General features: G+C 37.7%; 2 protein-coding genes across 3 annotated transcripts; one reads left to right on the top strand and one right to left on the bottom strand.

Moving 5' to 3' along the window:
- Nucleotides 1–1,374: 1,374 nt before the first annotated feature.
- Nucleotides 1,375–10,909, bottom strand: alkal1 (ALK and LTK ligand 1). Of its 2 annotated transcripts, none has more exons than XM_061033590.1 (6): nt 10,061–10,909; nt 9,453–9,734; nt 7,176–7,229; nt 6,522–6,605; nt 4,287–4,360; nt 1,375–1,870 (listed from the first exon to the last, which is right to left on the bottom strand). In XM_061033590.1, the coding sequence occupies exons 2-5, from the start codon at nt 9,721–9,723 to the stop codon at nt 4,296–4,298; spliced, it is 474 nt and encodes a 157-aa protein (XP_060889573.1). In that variant the 5' UTR covers nt 9,724–9,734; nt 10,061–10,909; the 3' UTR covers nt 1,375–1,870; nt 4,287–4,295. The 2 variants fall into 2 exon arrangements, with proteins under 2 accessions (XP_060889573.1, XP_060889574.1); XM_061033591.1 differs by having other exon boundaries at nt 6,522–6,602.
- Nucleotides 10,910–11,561: 652 nt separating this feature from the next.
- zgc:153738 (uncharacterized protein LOC558115 homolog) lies at nt 11,562–17,126 on the top strand. The gene is made up of 19 exons (XM_061033582.1): nt 11,562–11,610; nt 11,869–12,196; nt 12,340–12,459; nt 12,708–12,890; nt 12,991–13,062; nt 13,368–13,573; nt 13,691–13,775; nt 13,875–13,982; nt 14,098–14,173; nt 14,369–14,475; nt 14,633–14,719; nt 14,790–14,851; nt 14,982–15,064; nt 15,378–15,485; nt 15,573–15,772; nt 16,114–16,200; nt 16,285–16,462; nt 16,613–16,851; nt 16,997–17,126. Exons 1-19 carry the CDS (start codon nt 11,600–11,602, stop codon nt 17,105–17,107), a joined length of 2,451 nt encoding a protein of 816 aa, XP_060889565.1. The 5' UTR covers nt 11,562–11,599; the 3' UTR covers nt 17,108–17,126.
- Nucleotides 17,127–18,768: the final 1,642 nt, after the last annotated feature.

The following is an 18,768-nucleotide window of genomic DNA, read 5'->3' as shown; positions in this document are numbered from 1 at the left end:
TGTAAGGGTAGCTAATTCAAACCCCCAGCAGAAATCACAAAGATCAGGAAAAGTTTCATCTTGATTCTGCTCACATGCCTTTATCTCTGTGGAAGTTTCAGCTTTTCTTGTCTTAATTTCTTAATATTCCCATAGCAGTGTTTACTGTTTTCCATAAACTGAGCATTGAAGGCAAACAAGCAGGATCATATATGAGAAAATACACACTTTTTTATTTGGCACTAAGAGAAGTCAAGTTTGACATCACTCTATGTTCACAGTGTGTCAGATTTCTGCCAGTTTACTGAAAGACTTGACTGTAGCTCAAGGGCTGTAATACCAGGCACACTACTTTAATTGGATTATACTGGTCAAGAACAAGTTTGCCTCAGTTTGCCCCTGACATTTGTAAAAAAAAAAAAAAAAAAAAAAACCTTTGTCGCAGCAATTTGCAAAGCCTTCGTAAAGGCAAAGCAACTTGTTTCAAGGATAAATAAAATGAGGATCATTCAGTTAAATTGAAATATAGCCTCACAATTTAATCATCTCTACAGAAAAAAACAGCCTTGCATATTTGATGACTTAAAGGTAGGGTTGGTCATTTTCTCCAGATACACTTTTTTTTAAAGATTTTGGTTGAAATTGTCTTTAGGTCCTGACAGACATTTATAATTCATGTGCTCTGAAAAGGGAACGAAGAAAATCCGTCATCTGTAGCAGTTGTAAGCATGTAAAAACTTTACCAGTTTTTACCAATTTGATGAACCAATCACGCCTCCCCGTCTCCCTGCTCGTTCTCTACCCAAAGCATGAGCTGAGCGCCGCTTCTGGACCAATTGCGCTTGTGCATGTACAGTAAGTGAGGGGCGTGACTTTCAAAATCATGCTTGTTTTCGAAAATTACCAACCCTTCCTCTAAGGACTTCACTAAGCTTTTTATTGTCTCTTTTCTGAAGTATATTTGCTCCAGTTGAGCTTGAGTTGCTCAACATCCTGTTGAGTCCAAGATATCTGACAGCTGTGATTGAGTGTGTGATTGCAGGAGACACAAACATGAAAAATCTGCCAAAAAACTTGCATTGATTTCAAGGTAATGGGGTGTTCAGAGGAGCAGGGACTCGAGCAAGGTGCTGAAAAAAGCCAGAAAAAGAAGAATGAGAGAATTCCAAAGGGATGTTCGTAATGAAATCCAGTACGTTCAGTGTTGTTTACAGTTTTTCATGACGCTGTGGAGAGGACAAATGTGTCAGGACTCAACCACACACTGTCAACAATAAAAACAGTCAACTCCCCTGAGCTCCTCATGCAGTCACAGCCATTAGCCTGTGCAGGGCTAATCCAACCCTGAATCTTCTTTATATTTCCTCTCATCTTCAATAATACCAAAATATAGTGTGCTTCAATATTCTTTATTGTTCAGTACTGCAGTGAATCATCACCACTGTAGTCATTCCATATGTTCTCATTGTCAGCAATCACTCAAGTGCCAAATTAAATCGAATGCAGACAACGACGAAACGTGACAAATCATTCAGACCAACAGTGGGAGGGGAATTCAAATAGGAGAAAAATAATAATAATAACAATAATAAAAAAACGTTCTCTCCATCAGAAATAACTTCAATAACCAATTATTATTTACATAACTTTTCAATAAATAGGTGTTTTTAATATTAAGTTAATGTTTGTTCGTTACAAATATATGGTATATATGGTACACTGAAACAAAAAGAAAACCCATACATAAAAAAAAACAACAACGTCTATTGGCATTTCGAGGAATGACAACAAAAATAGAAAGACTATAAACGCAACAATGTTCATATGACTGCTGTGGATTTGAAGGCACTTCCTTGGCAACACATTGATCCCTCTTCCAATGTTTTGGGTCCTGAAACGAAATTAGGAAAGAAAAAAAATCATCTTATTAGAGATAAATATGTCCAGTTTCTGCAGGCTTTTACAAGCATCATTTCAAGGGAGAAAAAAAATTCTGAGCAGTATTGGCAAAGACACATCTTGACATCTCAGCCTCTGTGAGGAAGTAGTGTTGTCAGCTTCTAAAGTGGGTCATTACTGTCCTGCTATTACAGGTGTTCACTGGTGTTACTTCTTAGCTTATTCTAAAAAGATCATGAATAATGAATCACTTAATAACCCTTAAAAAGCTCTCCGGTTGTGATATACATTTGGCATATTTCTCAGAACTGTGCAGACAGGATCTTATTATCCGATTCACTTGAGAAACTGAATACCTGAGAATGTGTCAGTGGCTTCAATTTGATCATTAGCAGAAGTCCTATACCACGAAAAAACTCAAATGAACTGAAATGGCCACTTGTGTGGATGAACTTTCTTGCAGCAATCACTCACCGCACAGACCTAACTGGGTTCAAAGCAAGCACGTGTAGGATTGGATGGCAGTGAATGCATCAGACCTGCTGTCACTGAAAATCCTTTTAACAAAGGGGATGGCTATGACTATGTTCAATTTTAAAGGACTGACGGTAGTCTCAGTCAGCCTTTGTCTTGAGAATGGCTATGTTAAGGTAAAGTGTGTTAGGGGTTGCCTTAGGATTTTAAGTAGTTTCTTGCTAAAATAATTTCCTAATGCAATAAATTGTACACTTATATCATGTTGAGAAGAAATTGGCCTTAATATCTGGTAAACAGACAGTAAAAAAATTTCACAAATGATTATTTATCCATGTAACATTTGCAATGTTAACATTAGTATACAAACTGAATTCTAGGCCATCTGTTGCATCTTTTTTTTACATGACTGTCCAAAGAATGTGATAGGAGTTGCACCTATATGTCTAGCCAAACACTGACAGGTCCCTGAATCACACCAAGAGATGACATAAGACAAAGTTAAAAATCACTAAAGCAATCAACAGATCAACACTCCTCACCAGTTTTCTCTGTTTTACATCACTATGAGCTGAACAACTTTGGGGTTTTGAGTTGTTATGTAGACATTAGACACACACATTTAGCACACCCATAGCACATTTAATTTTTTATTAAAAGACTCCAGTTTTGGCTCTGGGAAAATATGAATCTTTCATCTTTTCCAAACATTTTACACCAGCACAGCCCTAGATCATTACCATGGTTACATTTGCAGAAACAGTAACAGAGATGTTTCATTTGTGTTACTGGGCAATCTGTTTTCCTGCATTTTTTCCCTGCAGGAAAGGATCCTCAGAATGGGATCAGCAGTATTTAAGTGATTATACAACACTGAACCAAAACCAGCGTTTGTTACAATTCTTCCTTCCTCTTTTCTTTGCTTAAAGTTCTCATGCAAAACCAAAATAAGCAGATGGGTTGCAAACTCCCTCACTACTCAACTGTAATGATAGTCAATAACTTCAAGGTGATGCTGACAATCAAGTTAACATTCTCACGATCACTGAAACAGCTGGGCTGAGTGTCAATTTAGTAAAAAATACTATTTTGTCTTGCCCTGAATATGTGGGCCAGTCATCCCAGAACCTCGTGAAGGTCATCTACAGACCACACTGATCTCAGGGTAAAGACGTTTAATAAAGTCAGTTTCAAGAGCTCAAGCAAATCTGGTTTTATCAATGTAGCCACAAATGTAGTCATGTCAAACAAGTGTTCACTGAAGGTCTTGAGCCAAATAAAATGTTGCTGAAATGCTGATGCATTGGCAAATACTGATGACGTTAGCAAATTATACAGTAAAAAGACAACAATGAGAGTTTGGTTTCTTTTCCTGTAGAAAAAGAAGATCAACAAAAAGGCAAACAATCTGCTTGGACAGATGTCAAGAAACCTTTGTACTAGAATTTTTTAACACATCACACATTTATCTCTCACATTTCTTCACAATATGTTGTTAGAAAAATGTCCTGATCGTGATTAAATAGATTTGTGTGCTTCAGCCAACCCACACCAAACTCAAATAAAACATGAAATTAAGATTAAAGAGCGTCCCTCTGACAGTTAAATATTTCAACATGTCCAACACTAAGAAGCACAATATCATTTGAATGGACTAATGTTGAACAGATGCACAACAGGTATGTTTCTGATTATATGAGCTTCAGTTTTATCCAGTTTCAAAACAACCAATAGGACCACAAGCAACCGAGAATATGTATCCCTTCAAGCTAAAACGACATCATTAGAGAATCCAAATAATCTATTGTGAGAATCAAAATTATATATTCTAAACTCTTGATCAACTTTTCCAGCTAGCGGGCATTCAGAAGGAGCCGGTGTAATTGTGTATGGACTGACCAACAAAAAAAGTAAAAAAAAATACTTTTACTTACATGCATTTTCTATGATTGCATGCAGAGAGGACTCATTGCTAACCGTGTTAGCAATCTTGCACATCTTTTGTAATCTGAAAAAAAGGGAAAAAACATGAGAAGAGTACATAAATATGTTATAACCTGCCATTTAAAACCCAGAAATAAAAATGACCTCTTTACATAGTTGGATCAATAAACATTGGAAAAACAATAGAAACAAGTTACACATTTTTGCAACAAAATGTAACACAGTTTGGGTATTTTTGAAATGATTATCTAAAATAATGTGTATTTACTGTAAAGCTTTTAACCACAATATGTGTTTAAAAGAACTTGAATCCATCAAGGTAAGATACAAGGAAATGTTCAGACCATTAAAAAGGACATAATTCACAGTACTGACGTCACAGGAGTCACAATAAGCTATCTCCTGACTGAGTGTATAAAGCTGCACTGCTCCTGTAGGAGATCAACTCTGCATGTGGAGTTCACAAGTAGTCAGGTTTGCTATAATATCACCATCAGTAAAATGAACATGAAAGATGAACCATAAGTGTTGTTCTCAATAATACGCTCTGCGTCATCCCAACCCAATAGAAAAGATAAGTCCAGTCTGATTGTTAGCTGTCTGCCTTCTGTTTCTGTCCTCCATGCGTCCCTGTCCGGTTCAAGCTAAACTTCCTACTATTTATAGGATAATAATAATTAATTGCTTTTAGTTTGACATTATGTTCACTTGACTGCATCACAGCTGTAAAAAGCAGCACAAACATACTCTGTCCAAAACACAGGCAAGTCCAGCTAAACAGATATTAATCTGCGACAGGGGGAACATTGTCTGGAATCACTCTCTGACGCCCCCTTTACGTCATCTCTCTAATTTCCAAATGTGAACTTACCAGAGGGGTATTCTGCAGAAACAAATGTCATTTATTTTTTTATTATCTAAAATATGAAGTACTGGATAAAGTTGAATGTCTGTTAAGTCTTTATGTTCTCATGAATAAGTTCTCATGACAGTGATTTATCCTTTGTCTCTCTATATACGTTCTTGCATTGGCAGTATTATAGGTATTATAATTGTTGTGTTTTATAGTGTTTATTGTTTCAGTGGTTAGTCGAGAAGAGAAAGGAGGCGGAAGCAGTCAGCTGACCACCTTTGAGCAGTGATGTAGTGGTGCCTAAAGAAGTGGGTATACTCTTAATTTGTACCCCCAATTATTTATTTTTAAGTGGCTCTTCTAGCAGAGTAAAACGGCCTCTGTTGTAAACAGTGACATGACTCCTCTTGCATATTAAAAGAGTAGGGAGGGTCATCCCTTCACCATCCGAGGAACAAAAATTGCAACATACTAAATATTGCTGATAAATCAATGGTGTTAATCAGAGGAGATTTAGAAGTGGGTATACTCTATGGAGACTGAAAAATAAGTGGGTATATTCCATATACCTGTGTATACCCTGCACTACACCACTGCCTTTGAGACATCAGTGCTGAATAATCCTTATACGCTGATTCTTAGGCTTTGCAGCTGCCAAAGGTTGTCCGGTAAGGCTAGACAGGTCCGTTAGTGTGATGATGATCAATTTAGTATACAGGGAAACTGCAGAAAAGTGATTTGAATGAAAATGATTCTCTGCACAACTGATATTATGTCTGAACATACCCAGAAAAGAATGATGTCTATCATAGTGAACCTTAAAAGTGCAAATCCATAAAAACACAACTAATGCTTATTGCCATAAAACTGAACAAATCATAGGAGATCTTCATGATTTCAACTTTCAAGAATTTGTTGCTTTCTTTCTGTGAACAAAGTTAAAGTTGGAAGAAAAAAACTATCTAGCTTATCAAACAACTTTTCTGCTCTTCTGACTGTGTGGCTGAATTTTGTTCAGATTGGATTAACAACCAACAGTTTTTCAATAGATTTTGTTGAAATTATGTTAAACCCTCCTAGAAATGCAGAAGTATGTGATATTAACCCTTCTGGTAAGCCCTGCCCACCTTAAATCAAAAAGAAGAAACAGATTATAGAAAGCAGAACAGAATTCTGTGAATTGAAATATCAAAACCTGTTGACACTCCAGGAAATGTTTTCTCATTCTTGTTATTGAAATCCCTCACAGCAAGAAGCTGAAACACAGATTTCAAGGGTCTGGGACACATTAATACTTGGGATATTGATGGCACAACAAACTTTGAGCAAAGGATGAAAAGAGCAACATGGAGGAATAAAATGGCATACATACATGCTGGTCTCGAACAATCCCTCGTGTTGTGATAAAGTCTATGAAAGTGAGTTCTGCACTCCGACGAGAACTTGACTGGTCCTGCTTAATGGAAAAAGGTCGAATCAGGCAAGCTGGAACAGATTTCTTTTGCTTAATTATCTTCCTTCTATTCATTTTGCTTTCAGAAATGCCTAAAGCCTTTGCGAATTTACGAGTTATCAACAGAAAACAACATTACAAAGTGAAAGTGAACAGCACATGGTTACAGAGTCGGGGTTCAACAGGACTTAACAGAGAACCATGTCAGTAATAATAATCACCTCCGAGGTTTTTTTAACCAACATTTAAACTTGCAGATTTTCACACCAATAATGAAGTCTAGTGAAAGGTCCTGAGACAAATAATCAGCTTAACCCCGCACTGCCTTCAACTTAATTCTGTCGCCTTCAGACCATGAGCAATTTCCCTGAAGCCTGGCCCTACGGCTAAGCCAGCAACCCTACCCTGACCCACAGCAGTGCCCATGTTCACAAAGCTTTCTAGGCCTTAAGCATACTGTATGCTGACTTAGAAGAGGGAAAGACTAATAGTTAACAGCCAACCATCCTCTAAAAGACATATTCTAGGTATAATAGTCCGCAGAAAAGTTTTGCACTCATGGCATTTTCTTACCTGTGAAATGCTGAATGAATTTGTCTTTCATGTTTACATCTCTAGGAAAAATTTCTGAAAAAGAACAACATTGTTAGCCTGTCAATCAACAGTCGTTTTTAGGTCTTACTATCACAACTTTCGGTAAAAAAAAAGAAAAAGCAGTTCTCTATGACACATATCCTGACTGATCTCCGATTATTGCACCCATGCCTGCTATTTAACTAAAATTCTAACTAAAGCATTACAAATGCTTCATTCATTGTTAACCATGAATCGAGTTTGTTAACGGAGCATTTTATGCAGTATCTCTGTGATAAATCTCTACATGTGTATGTTATTCTCTAAGAGATTTGGTGGTGTCATTGTAGGTATTTCATACTCACACCCCTCTACTCATCCATGTAGGTGTCTGATAACACATTAGCCATGCTAACAGGCTAAAGAGATTATTGTATTTGAGCTTAATGCTCATCAGAATAAATCCATGCTAGGAGTTACTGGGCTCCTATCACATTAGCCCCCTGACCCAGGAGCAGGTTGTAACGCTGTAACTATAGGAGGAGGATGACTGCTTGTTAATAGTTACACAAATTTTACAGTTCTAAAATGGTTTCTGATGTATTAGAGCCAACTCTGTCTTTAAAGCAAGACCCAGATGTAAAGAGTACAATGGCAGGCTGGATTACACAAAGTCAGCTGATGTGGTTTGGCAGCTTAAAGCCTGTGTACTGTATTTCCCTGTGCTTTAATAAATGCATGTCAACAAATAAAAAAATACAGAAGTCCACATCAGTCGATGTTGAGCTTAATAATTGTGCCACACATGAAAAATAAAATGTTACTGATAAAACCAGATGTAAACAAATCTATCCCCCGGTGTCACGTCCTCTGGTGACACCGCCGTGGTATTTCAGAAGCATGCAGAGATGTTTGAGGCTCACACATTAGCAGGCCTACAGATGTTTCTCCTCCCTCATCTTTGGGTTCCAAAAGTGTATCCTTGCGTAACCATGGATCTTTGGTATAGTGTCCCACGCACCAGTTGTTAATATGCTGCTTTTAATAACCTCAGAAGATAAATTCCACCCAACCAGTGGTCTGAGAAAGGTACTTTTCCAATTCCATAAGCCTGGGCCAAGACTTTGAGCTTTGCAAGGCCTGGGTAATGTCTCCAAAACATGATCTAATTCATAGTGAAGTTAAAGAGTACAATTTGTCTTTGTAGCTAAACAACACATTTCGCTCTCATGGCACTAAATTAACTTAAAGAGGCCTAGAGGGACACTCGAAGTTTCTCACACTGAAAACATTTTCTGGATATTTTGTTAAATACAGTCTGTGTTGGGAAAAACTTCTTTCTTGGATCTGAAATAGTTAAAGAGATGTTGTCCAAGTTTAACATTCATTCATAAATGAATCTTAGTCATGACATAATGCTTTTGTTTAAGTGAATAAAGCACATTTTTACTTATTTGATGATGCTCAACATCCATTTACACTATAGGAAAATTGTCAACAAATATTTTTTAGGGGAGAAAAATATTGAAGGCTGAGTTGCTCAGGTAAGATTATGATTCTCTTCTCAGCAATGTGACCTGGACAGCTTTACATTTCAGATGAATAAAGTGCAAGTCTACCTATCCTCATCACTCCACAAACATAGCGTAAAAGAGTGTTAGCTGCAAATTACATTAATGAAACACACCACAGCTAATCTTGTATGATGTATAATTTGAATGAGATGTCATTGTGTGTTTTTAAACCATCATTCATGTTTTAGATTTCACAATGAATCATACTGAATGAATCATGCAAAAAATGTGGCATGATGCTCCTCCTACATGCTCTCATAGTACCTTTCTACATCTGTGTTCATCAGCCATTTACAGTTTGAATGAAGGAGAGAAACTGTATGGCTGACACCTTGGGAAAGGGTGTCCAGAAAATAACAATATAACATTTTATAAAAGTAAAGAACTCCCTTTTTCCTACACAGAAAAAGCCCACCTCTATTAAATGCATAAAAGAATCACTTTAAATTAGGTGGACATCTGAGGACAGAAATATCTGGACACTTTGTCATGCATTTTAAGTGTACATAAACAGACATCCCAACTTTCTATTCTATATAACTTGAATTAACATGCACAGGCTATGTTCAATACAGCCAAACTAAAAAAAAGGCTCATTAATAAGGTGTACAGCTCATACCAGACAGATGACAGCTGTCTCAACCGGAGAAATGGGGATTATGCTTTCATGATTAGGACCTAAAAATAAATGTTATCAGCTTACCTATGAGTCTACTGTTATCCAGCCTAGGAACATAGTAAGGCTTTTCCCGGGAGGAGAACTTCATGTCTTGGGCTGAAGTGAGGAGTCCACTGCTACAGCGCCTGGAGACGCCTTTGTCCCGGTGCTGGCTGTCTCTGATAACCTGTAAGATAAGATCCAACAGGGTCCTTCTTTCTTTCTGCTTCATGTCCTTGCTGTCCATGCACTGGCCTGAGGTGATGAGCAGAAAGAAGATAGACAAGAGTATGTGCCATTTCCTCTCCACCTGCATGACTTCACTGTCTGAAAAAAAAAAAAAACAGAAGCAAACATGGCTTGTTACACAGAGTTTCTTTAGAATCATTCCAGTATTTTTTGGAGATTCTGACAGACAAAAAGATAGCCATACACTTTGCACCAGGCTTAATCAGCAGATGTATTAGCAGAATTTACAATCTGAGATTTTTCACATTGACAAAATGACAAAAAGGCATTCCCTGTAAGAATACGCTCTAAAAGCTGAATCAATCGCAGGAAATAGTGTGGTGCATCCACTTTACGCAGCAGCTGTAATATCTCCAGTTTAATTTACGGGTACAACAATAAAGTTATATTAACTTTAGACTTACTAGTTTAGGATTTAAATATGCTTTTGTCCTGGAAAGTGGACAGAGATGTCTTCAGCAAATTCTTCCAGGCGTTGTCTGCGGTCCCGAGAGGAGAGAGAGAGAGAGAGAGAGAGAAAGAGAGAGAGAGAGAGAACAGCTAGCAGATTGTGCTCACCACCGTCTTTCTTCAAATAATGCGTCCCTATTTATACGAGGAGCCACCTTCTTGAAGGTAATACAATCGATTTCGAGTGGGTGGTAAAGCAATGTTGACATCTTTGGTGCGATTTCTTCCAGTGGCACTCGCTCACTTTGGCATGCGCCCCTCCTTTACGCACGAAACATCACAAGTTGTAGTTTAACAGGACTATTTAACTTCAAGTTAAAATAACCCTTTCCCGACAGAGAAATTATTTTTGCATACAAAATAAGCCCCACCTCACGATAGTACAGTTAAAAAAAAAAAAAAAGTTTAAAAGACAGTAGCGCTGTGGTGCAAAGTTTTCCAAATGCACCCACTTGTTGGATGTTGGAAGCAGAAACGAGAAGAATCCGTGGCCTGTAAGTTCTAGCTGACCTGTCAGCGTTGCGATGTGTTTGTTCACCGATGTTGAAGTCTTGTGACCGCCTAAGCGCTGCAGAGAATGCGCCTCCAGGAGCAGCCATCCGGCAGTTTTCCACCCTTTTTGGGTATAAATATATTATTGCGATGGAGCTTGCAGGAAAAGGGCGATATGAAATGCCAAGGTGTATTTGAAAACCACAGAGAAACACTAAAATAGTCAGTGAACCATTTGTGGTGCTATTTGTGCAAGAAATGTCCTAGTAATTACAAATAGTGTGTGATTTAGGAGTGTAGGCTAATTTTGAAAGAACACAGTGTGCAATTGCAATAAATTTTCCTCAGTCATTATTTGCCTAGTGGATTTGTTTTTAAGCGAAATCAGCTTTCCATGTTGCTGAAGCGTATTCTGGCAATTGCAGCTAAACAGCACACTGTTGCACTTACATGTAGCCTATCCCGTCATACACTATTTTAGAAATACGTTTTTTTATCTGACAGGATCAAATCGAAAGAAAAGACTTTACCATGGGGTTTCTCACCTGTTGTCCCAGAAGTAAAATCAATTGCTCTCGGAATATTGTGTTTTTGATAACACCCACAATAAACAACAACAACATTAATAATACCAATCATCATTATTGTGATTATTATTAGGCTATATTATTATGTTGTTGATGATGATGGTGATTATTATTATTATGATGATTATTATTATTATTATCGCATTAATAATTTCTGTTCTCCGTGTTACGATCATAGACTGTAGGTTACGATGTGGTTACGATAGACAGCAACAGGTTCCTGGCCAAATTTCCAGCGATAGACGTAGTTCACTTCCGGAAGACTGTTACCATAGAAACGAGCTGGGCACTGTCAACGAAGAAGGCTGACCCCATGTTTGATAAGCTAACGCGTTAGTTTAGTTTTAGCACCCAGGTACTTGTTTGTTTTAAAAAAAACAGCAAGCATTTAGGTTTCCATCTGAAGACAGACTCATGTCGCAAAGGTAAACTTTTACGCAGTTAGTAAAGGTCCAGTTTACGGTTATGGTGTTGTTAGTGGTTACATTTAACTTTAGCCTCTTAGCCAACGTAAGCTGGCTCCATTAAAACAATCCACGCAATGTCTAAGCAATTGTTAATACCTCGCAGAATGTTAGTGTAACTCTGATACACATGAATTATCATAGATTTCTACTTGGCTGTCTCTCACCCACTGTTAGTTTTGTTGCCATTGTCCTCATCACATGTGTACACTGTTCCAGGACTTACAACCAGCTGTGGGCAGATGCCCAGTTAGAGTTAAGTCGACTGCTGACTGAGGAGCTGCCTGCTGAACCCCTTCGCCCAGAAAAGGACAGGGTGGTTTTTTTCCAGCGCTTAGCCATGCTGTATGTGCGGTACATTCAAATCTTCAGACAGCTGGAAACAGTCTATGACCAAATGGTCAATCCCCAGAAGAGAAGAGTTATTCGGGCCATTGTTGATGGTGTGATGGGCAGGGTGTTGGAGCTGAAGAATGAAATGGTGGAAAAAGAGTTTTCCGAGTACCATTACATGGATGATGTCCTTCATGACTTAAAGCTTTTACCTGTGAGTGGCGTTTTGTTGTAGTAAATGTGATGAACTTGCATTGTCGTAATGACTCGACTTAAATCACACCAATGTACTCAGCAGGTCTTATCAGGGTAGTCCTTTAATACTGAGATAATGCTGGTTCTGTTTTTTCACTCCAGACAGACCTTGAAATCCCTATCCCTCGCTATTTCATTAGTGATCGCAACAGAGAACTCCAAGAACGAAAGACAATGCTGACAGAAATCCTTAAAATGGTGGAGGACACTGGAATCCCAGAAGTGAGTTAAGTAGTTCCACATAGTTAAAGCCTGTTGTTGTATGACTTGAGTTTTTGCTTTTGATTTGGGCATTTCACTTAATATTTTTTTTTGTTATGTACAAAAATGTTAATTTAAAAAAAAAGCAAGAAAGTGTGGGATTTGACTGGAAAAACATGTTTTATTTCCTATCTTATTACATCTAATCAATCAGTTCCAACCAGACATTTTTTTTTTACAAATATGTTGTCTATATATGATCCATACAGCCTCTAATGGCCAAGGACATGAGTCAAGAGGAGGCTATTAAGATCATTCAGGTGTTGGAGAGGGCCCGTCAAGGACGCCAGAGAGCAAAGTTGAATGTAGAAAGCAGAAACATGAACAGGATGTACAGAACCAAGGAACCTGGAACCGCTGAAATTGAGTTGGCTTCTGTCTGCATTCAAAAGGTTCTTTGTCATCGACATGACTCTATCACCACTTTCTACTGCCTCTTTGTTTTGCTTATGTCATTTTTCCTGCTGTTAGACTAAACTATGTGACCTGCAGGTTTGGAGAGGCTACATACAGAGGAAAAGGGCAAAGATTGATCGGGAGGAAGAAATGATTTTCCTAGGAATGGTGAGTAAAATGGATCATTAATGAAGCTAATTCTCTTACACTCACTGTGTAAAATACACCCATAACTTTTGTAAAAAACACCAAAGCTTTATAATAAATGTATTTTTAAGTCACATGTCATCTTTGTCTTGGCTTTCTGTTAAAATCAGAAACTTAACCAGGAAAGCTGTACTGCCATATTTCCTTGTTCTGTTTTACATGTTCATATTTCAATCTATTAAAGTGATGATTTCCTATAAACGTTCCTTATTTTGCACATAGTCATTTTTTAACATACAAAGTATGTTTGGTCACACCCATGATAGGTCATGGATCCAAAGTACCAGGTGCCTAACCCTACAGAAATCGCTGCCCAGGCCAGTGCAGATCTTTCTCGCACTAAACAGGAGGAGTATGAAGAAGACTATCTGAAGTCTGTTGTGGCAGTCACAAACCAAATAAGAGATTTAGAGGCACATGACATGAGCAAGACCATGAAAGAACAAATCCGACAGTGGTTCATTGAATGCCGGTAAGCAGATACAGAGGCACTTGTAATGTGTTTTGGATTTTATTAAAGCATATCCTCATTAAATTTTGATCATTCGCTGTGTTCTATACTTATTGGGGTTTTTTATACTTAAATTAGTGATGCTACAGGATCATTTCCAGATTACCCAGATGAGGAGGATGGAGGCTCACTGCTCATTTTTGCTGAAAAAGACCCTCAGCAGGTAAAATACACCCTGAACCAAAAGTATGATTATTTTACATAAACTTTTCTGTAGTTTGCAAACAATGGACTAAGCATTGTTGTGCACATATTTGTTCAGTTAAGGGAAGAAATTGCAGCAAAGGAAGAGGAGGATTCCAACAACAAACCGAAAGGGAAGGATGAAAAGAAGGATGGGAAGAAGGACAAGGGGAAGGATGAGGAAGAAGTAAGAATAATTCAGTTCTTTCAGCTTTTTTTTTAAACGAAATAAAATATATAATATGTTATATTTCACCTGTTTACACATAATCTTTAACAAGATGACTTTACTCTTATCTAAGGAAGAAGAAGCAGGGTTGAAGATGCTACCTTCAGCTTTTCTGTCAGACTTGGAAGTAGCAAACAAAACATTTGCAGGTGTGTTTAAATTCAAATGAGCTAACATTAGGTTATAACTCTACATTAAGTTTAGTCGATAAGTATCCTGTTTGAATGTAAACATTCAAAATAGCTATTTGTATTTAGTTTTCTGTCAAGTATAAGCATATCCTACTTTAAAGTAGTTGCTTATTCACTTAAAAGAAGCCTAAACTGACTCTTTGTCATTTTTAGATTTTTGGAAATCCCGCAATGAGTCCCAAAACTTCAACCAGAGACATGAGGTGGAGCTGATCAAGGAACTAAAGAGGGCGGATATTGAAGCAGAGATTCGACTACAGGTGCTGCTGAATTGAGCATACAACACTTCCAGAGCACAACATGTTCAACAACACATTCAATGAATTTGACATCAAAGTCGGGTGCAGATAACAGCAATAAAAAGTGAAAACAGCACCACCTGCAGCTGCACTCATTTTTCTGTTCTGCCTGTCTTAGGTCGATGAACAGATGAGGCAAGAGCTGGCCGAATGGAAACTAGCTGTGGATAAAGACAAGGGTGGTAAAACCAAAGGAAATGCCAAGGTAAGAAGTAAAAGATCAGTAAATAACCACACCATGAGCTGTGTCTAGATAACATGTTTTTCCTCTGCAGAAAAAGAAAGGATCTAAGAGTGGGAAGAAGAAAAAAAAGGAGAAAGATTTGACAGCTGATAGGTGAGGTCACAGAGGATGCTCTTGTGAAAGAGAATGATTTTCAGTATAAAATTGAGTTGCATGATATTGATTTAATTGGTCAATGCAAATGCTGGGGAAAGTGATTAAATCATGTATCTACATCTACTAGGACTCTTGAGTCTCTGTGTCAGGAGCTGGTGGAGCAAGGCTTGATGAAAAAGGCGAATCATGTTAGACTGGAGGATTACATGGGTAAGCCTTATACATTTATTATACATGTGAGTTTCATCTTATGATTGTGTATGCAAACTTTAATACTAACTGCAATCCACCTGTAGACACAGAGCAGAGCTTTCACAATGTAGCCCTATGAAACAGTCATGGTAACATGGAGCTGTTTGATAGTGGTGTGCTGCCCTCTTCTGGCATGTGATCACCACAACAACCAAATAAAAATGATCTATTTCTTATTAGCACATTCATTTATATGTTTTTAAGTTTGCTGGGTGGATAAAAGTGCAGATGAATAACTTTCTGTATAATAGTTGTTCCCTCATCTTCCCAGGTGACTATAGCTACCTTGGCACCACCCTGAGGCAAAATGACATAGAGCCAATGCCATCACTGTCAGATGTTCGGCAGGTCTTATCTCTGTATGCAATTTTACCATTAGGTAGGAACATTTTCAATTCTTTTTTTTATTTTATTCATCAACACAAATTATTTGTGGTTTGACCTGTAAGCTGTGTGTTGTTGGCAGGCTCTCAGGTCGTGCATGAGAAGGCTCCTCTGATTAAGGCCATCCTATTGGCAGGGCCGGCAGGTGTAGGGAAGAAGATGTTGATCCATGCCATCTGCCAAGAGACTGGTGCAAACCTGTTTGATCTGTCTCCTCTGAACACAGCGGGAAAGTACCCAGGCAAGAATGGCCTTGCTATGATGCTCCACATGGTGTTCAAGGTAACACAATGACATTTTACCAACTTTATAATGAAACTGGTTAATCCAAAATTATTTTATAACTGCTTTCAAATAAAAATCATAATACTCAAAAACAAACATTATAGAAAACTTAAACCGACCTATATCCTAACTCTTACTCTCCTTTTACGATTTATTCTTCTTTGTTAAAAATCCCAAAAAGCAAACAGTGGATATTCTCACTCCAAGATTATGTACCAAGTGGTGTTAGTGAAGATCAATATTTTGTCATTAACTTGGTGGAACATAAAGAAATCTAAGGAAGTGCCTCACGCTAATTATTTGGCTCAACCAGAAAGTACGTACACATCTTCACACAGGTTGCGAGATTGCTGCAACCTTCTGTAATATGGATTGAAGATGCAGAAAAAATGTTCTACAAGAAAGTTCCCAAAGAAGAAAAAGAGGTACTGCCAAGCAAGACAAAAGCTGAATAACATTCACATTTTGTCCAAATACTTCAGGAAAAATTGAAACCTCTTTGTTCACAGTTAGATCCAAAACGCTTGAAGAAAGACTTGCCAAAGTCTCTAAAGCTAATCAAAGGGGAGGATCGTGTTCTGGTAATTGGAACAACAAAAGACCCACTAACTGCAGATATCAAGTCACTGTGTAAAATGTACAGCAAGATTATCCTGATCCCGAGACCGGACTACGGCTCAAGATACAGTAAGAAAAGACATATTGAGAAACCATTTTTATGTTGTTCATACTAATGATGAAATCTTTGATATTTGGTTTTATTTTATTAGATTATATAATACATGATTTATTATTTAATTATATTTAATACTGAATTCTGACTCTGTCTGTTTTCAGTCTTGTTGAAGCAGCTGATCAAAAAGCAGGGAGGCGTGATAACCAAGGCTCTTGACCTCAGCTCTCTTGCAAAGATTTCTGATGGCTACACACCGGGCCACATGGTCAAGGTGATACAGAGTGTGGTCACTAAGCATCGCATCCTACAGCAGGCAAACAGACCGCTGACTGCTGCTGAGTTCGTTACTCCGTTAGCAAAGATTGACCCTGTGTTTCAGGAAGAAGAAGAGGCCCTCAAGGTAGAGAGGAAATAACCCCTTTTTTATGTTTCCATTGCCTTTGTATGGTCAACTTACCAATTTCATTGTAAGAATTTTAATTATAGTTGCATAACTTTGAAGGTTCACGCTTCAGTTGTTGATTTTTTCTCTCTGACTTTTAAAGAACTGGTATGCAAAGACCCCCTTGGGGAAGAAGAGGATTAAAGCTGCCACAGGAAATGAAGAGGAGGCCCCAGTTAAAGGCAAAGATGCAAAGAAGAAAGGAAAAAAATAAAGTTTATCTTCATGTTTTTGAAGAATGTATATGTAAAATGTATATGGTGTCAGATATGCATTGAAGATTGTATGTGAATTGCCTCCTGGTGACTTTCCTAATTACCCCCTAGAAAATAAATAAATGAATATTAAACCAATAGCAGTCTTATGATTTTGGTGTGTTTTTGTCTCTGATAGTTAGCGCTTAAGGGTACGTATTTAAACGTATGTTAGAAAATATAATGCCAAATCCTGTTAAAAACATCAGTGAGCGATCGTTAACACTTGGTTTGGCAGAAGGCCACAGCGCCAAAGCGTCAAACAGGATTTTGTGTGGTCTATAACAGAAGGTGCTAAGTCCTGTCTTGTGACCATGGTAAAAGGAGTTCCAAGTAGGACACAATCTTATTTTGTTCACAGATAAAATCATAAATCACACTCTGTACTTTATACCTTGTAAAAAACTACTAAACTGTTTGTGGATGATTTTATGTTGGGAAGGACACACTAGAAGAATCCTTTCAAACAGTGGCCTGGATCTGATGAACAGACTCCTTTGGCTATAATATTTAGACTCAAGGTCGAGCTGTAATTAGACATGCTAAGACTGGTCACTTAGGTGGAATTTACTCAAGTCTCTCTAATATTGTTCTACTGTTTACTGTATGGCTGACTTGCTACAACATTTCTTTATTTATTTCAACATTTGGAATTTTGCCAACACTTTGCCATAACAAATGATCATTATAATGTTTCACACAACATAATGAGCTAGTGGCTATTTAGTCTGTGCTCAAAAAACAGATGGATACTATCTTCATGTTTTTGAAAAAACATGTATGTTGAACTTTTTTATATTCCTCTTTATTGACTGCTCTCAGGTGTAGAGAGTCTCAACCAAAGGAAATCTGACCCGTGAGGGGGAGCGTTTCCAAACCAGGATCCAGAGGCTTAAGTGGAGTGTTCAGCTGTTTTGTCGAGTTCTAAATTCACTCAACACATCCTCACAATGCCTTAACATCAATCTATTTTTAGCCTTTGTGCAGTATCAATTGGATGCTGCAAACGTTAAGTCCTACATTTCAAGATATCAAGTTGATCTGCTGACTGTCTTTACTGTGGACGTTTGTTTATTTTATGTATTTATTTAAAATGGGACAGTTCACATCAATGAACATAAACATTTAAATATGCCAGATAATTAATTTATTTCCACCGTTAGTCCCTTGGCAAGTTTGTGTTACATGTACACAAATTTACATCACCATAATGACAAGCAAAAAACAAACAACGTCAGAAATTGTACATCAGTTAACAGTAGGGTCAATATTACATTTTCAGTAAAAAACTCTGTTGGGGAATACACACGCAAAAAGTCTTCATGTGTAACTAATTGGAATCCTTCGTTCTCTCAAACGTCCATGAACACTGTGAAAAGCTTTGTAATGAATGAGCCGTCATTCCCCTCTCAGTGACGACAACTTGTTTTTTGTGTCTCATCAGAGCTGCACAGAGATTATCCTGTCAAGTTTCAGTTTCAAGTTTTAGTGGCACATGGAGCTGTCTGTCAAACTCAGGGGAACACAAAGCTGGCTAGTGCTGGAAAAAAAGAATACACCTGATAACACATTTTAAAAACATTGTTTGTGTGAATAATATTTTGTATGTAGAGCTTGAGGA

This window comes from Labrus mixtus, chromosome 3, assembly GCF_963584025.1.
Source record: "Labrus mixtus chromosome 3, fLabMix1.1, whole genome shotgun sequence".
Taxonomy (NCBI): Eukaryota; Metazoa; Chordata; class Actinopteri; order Labriformes; family Labridae; genus Labrus; species Labrus mixtus.
The sequence above is the reverse complement of the archived record's forward strand: the minus strand, read 5'-3'. Positions and strand labels throughout refer to the sequence as shown.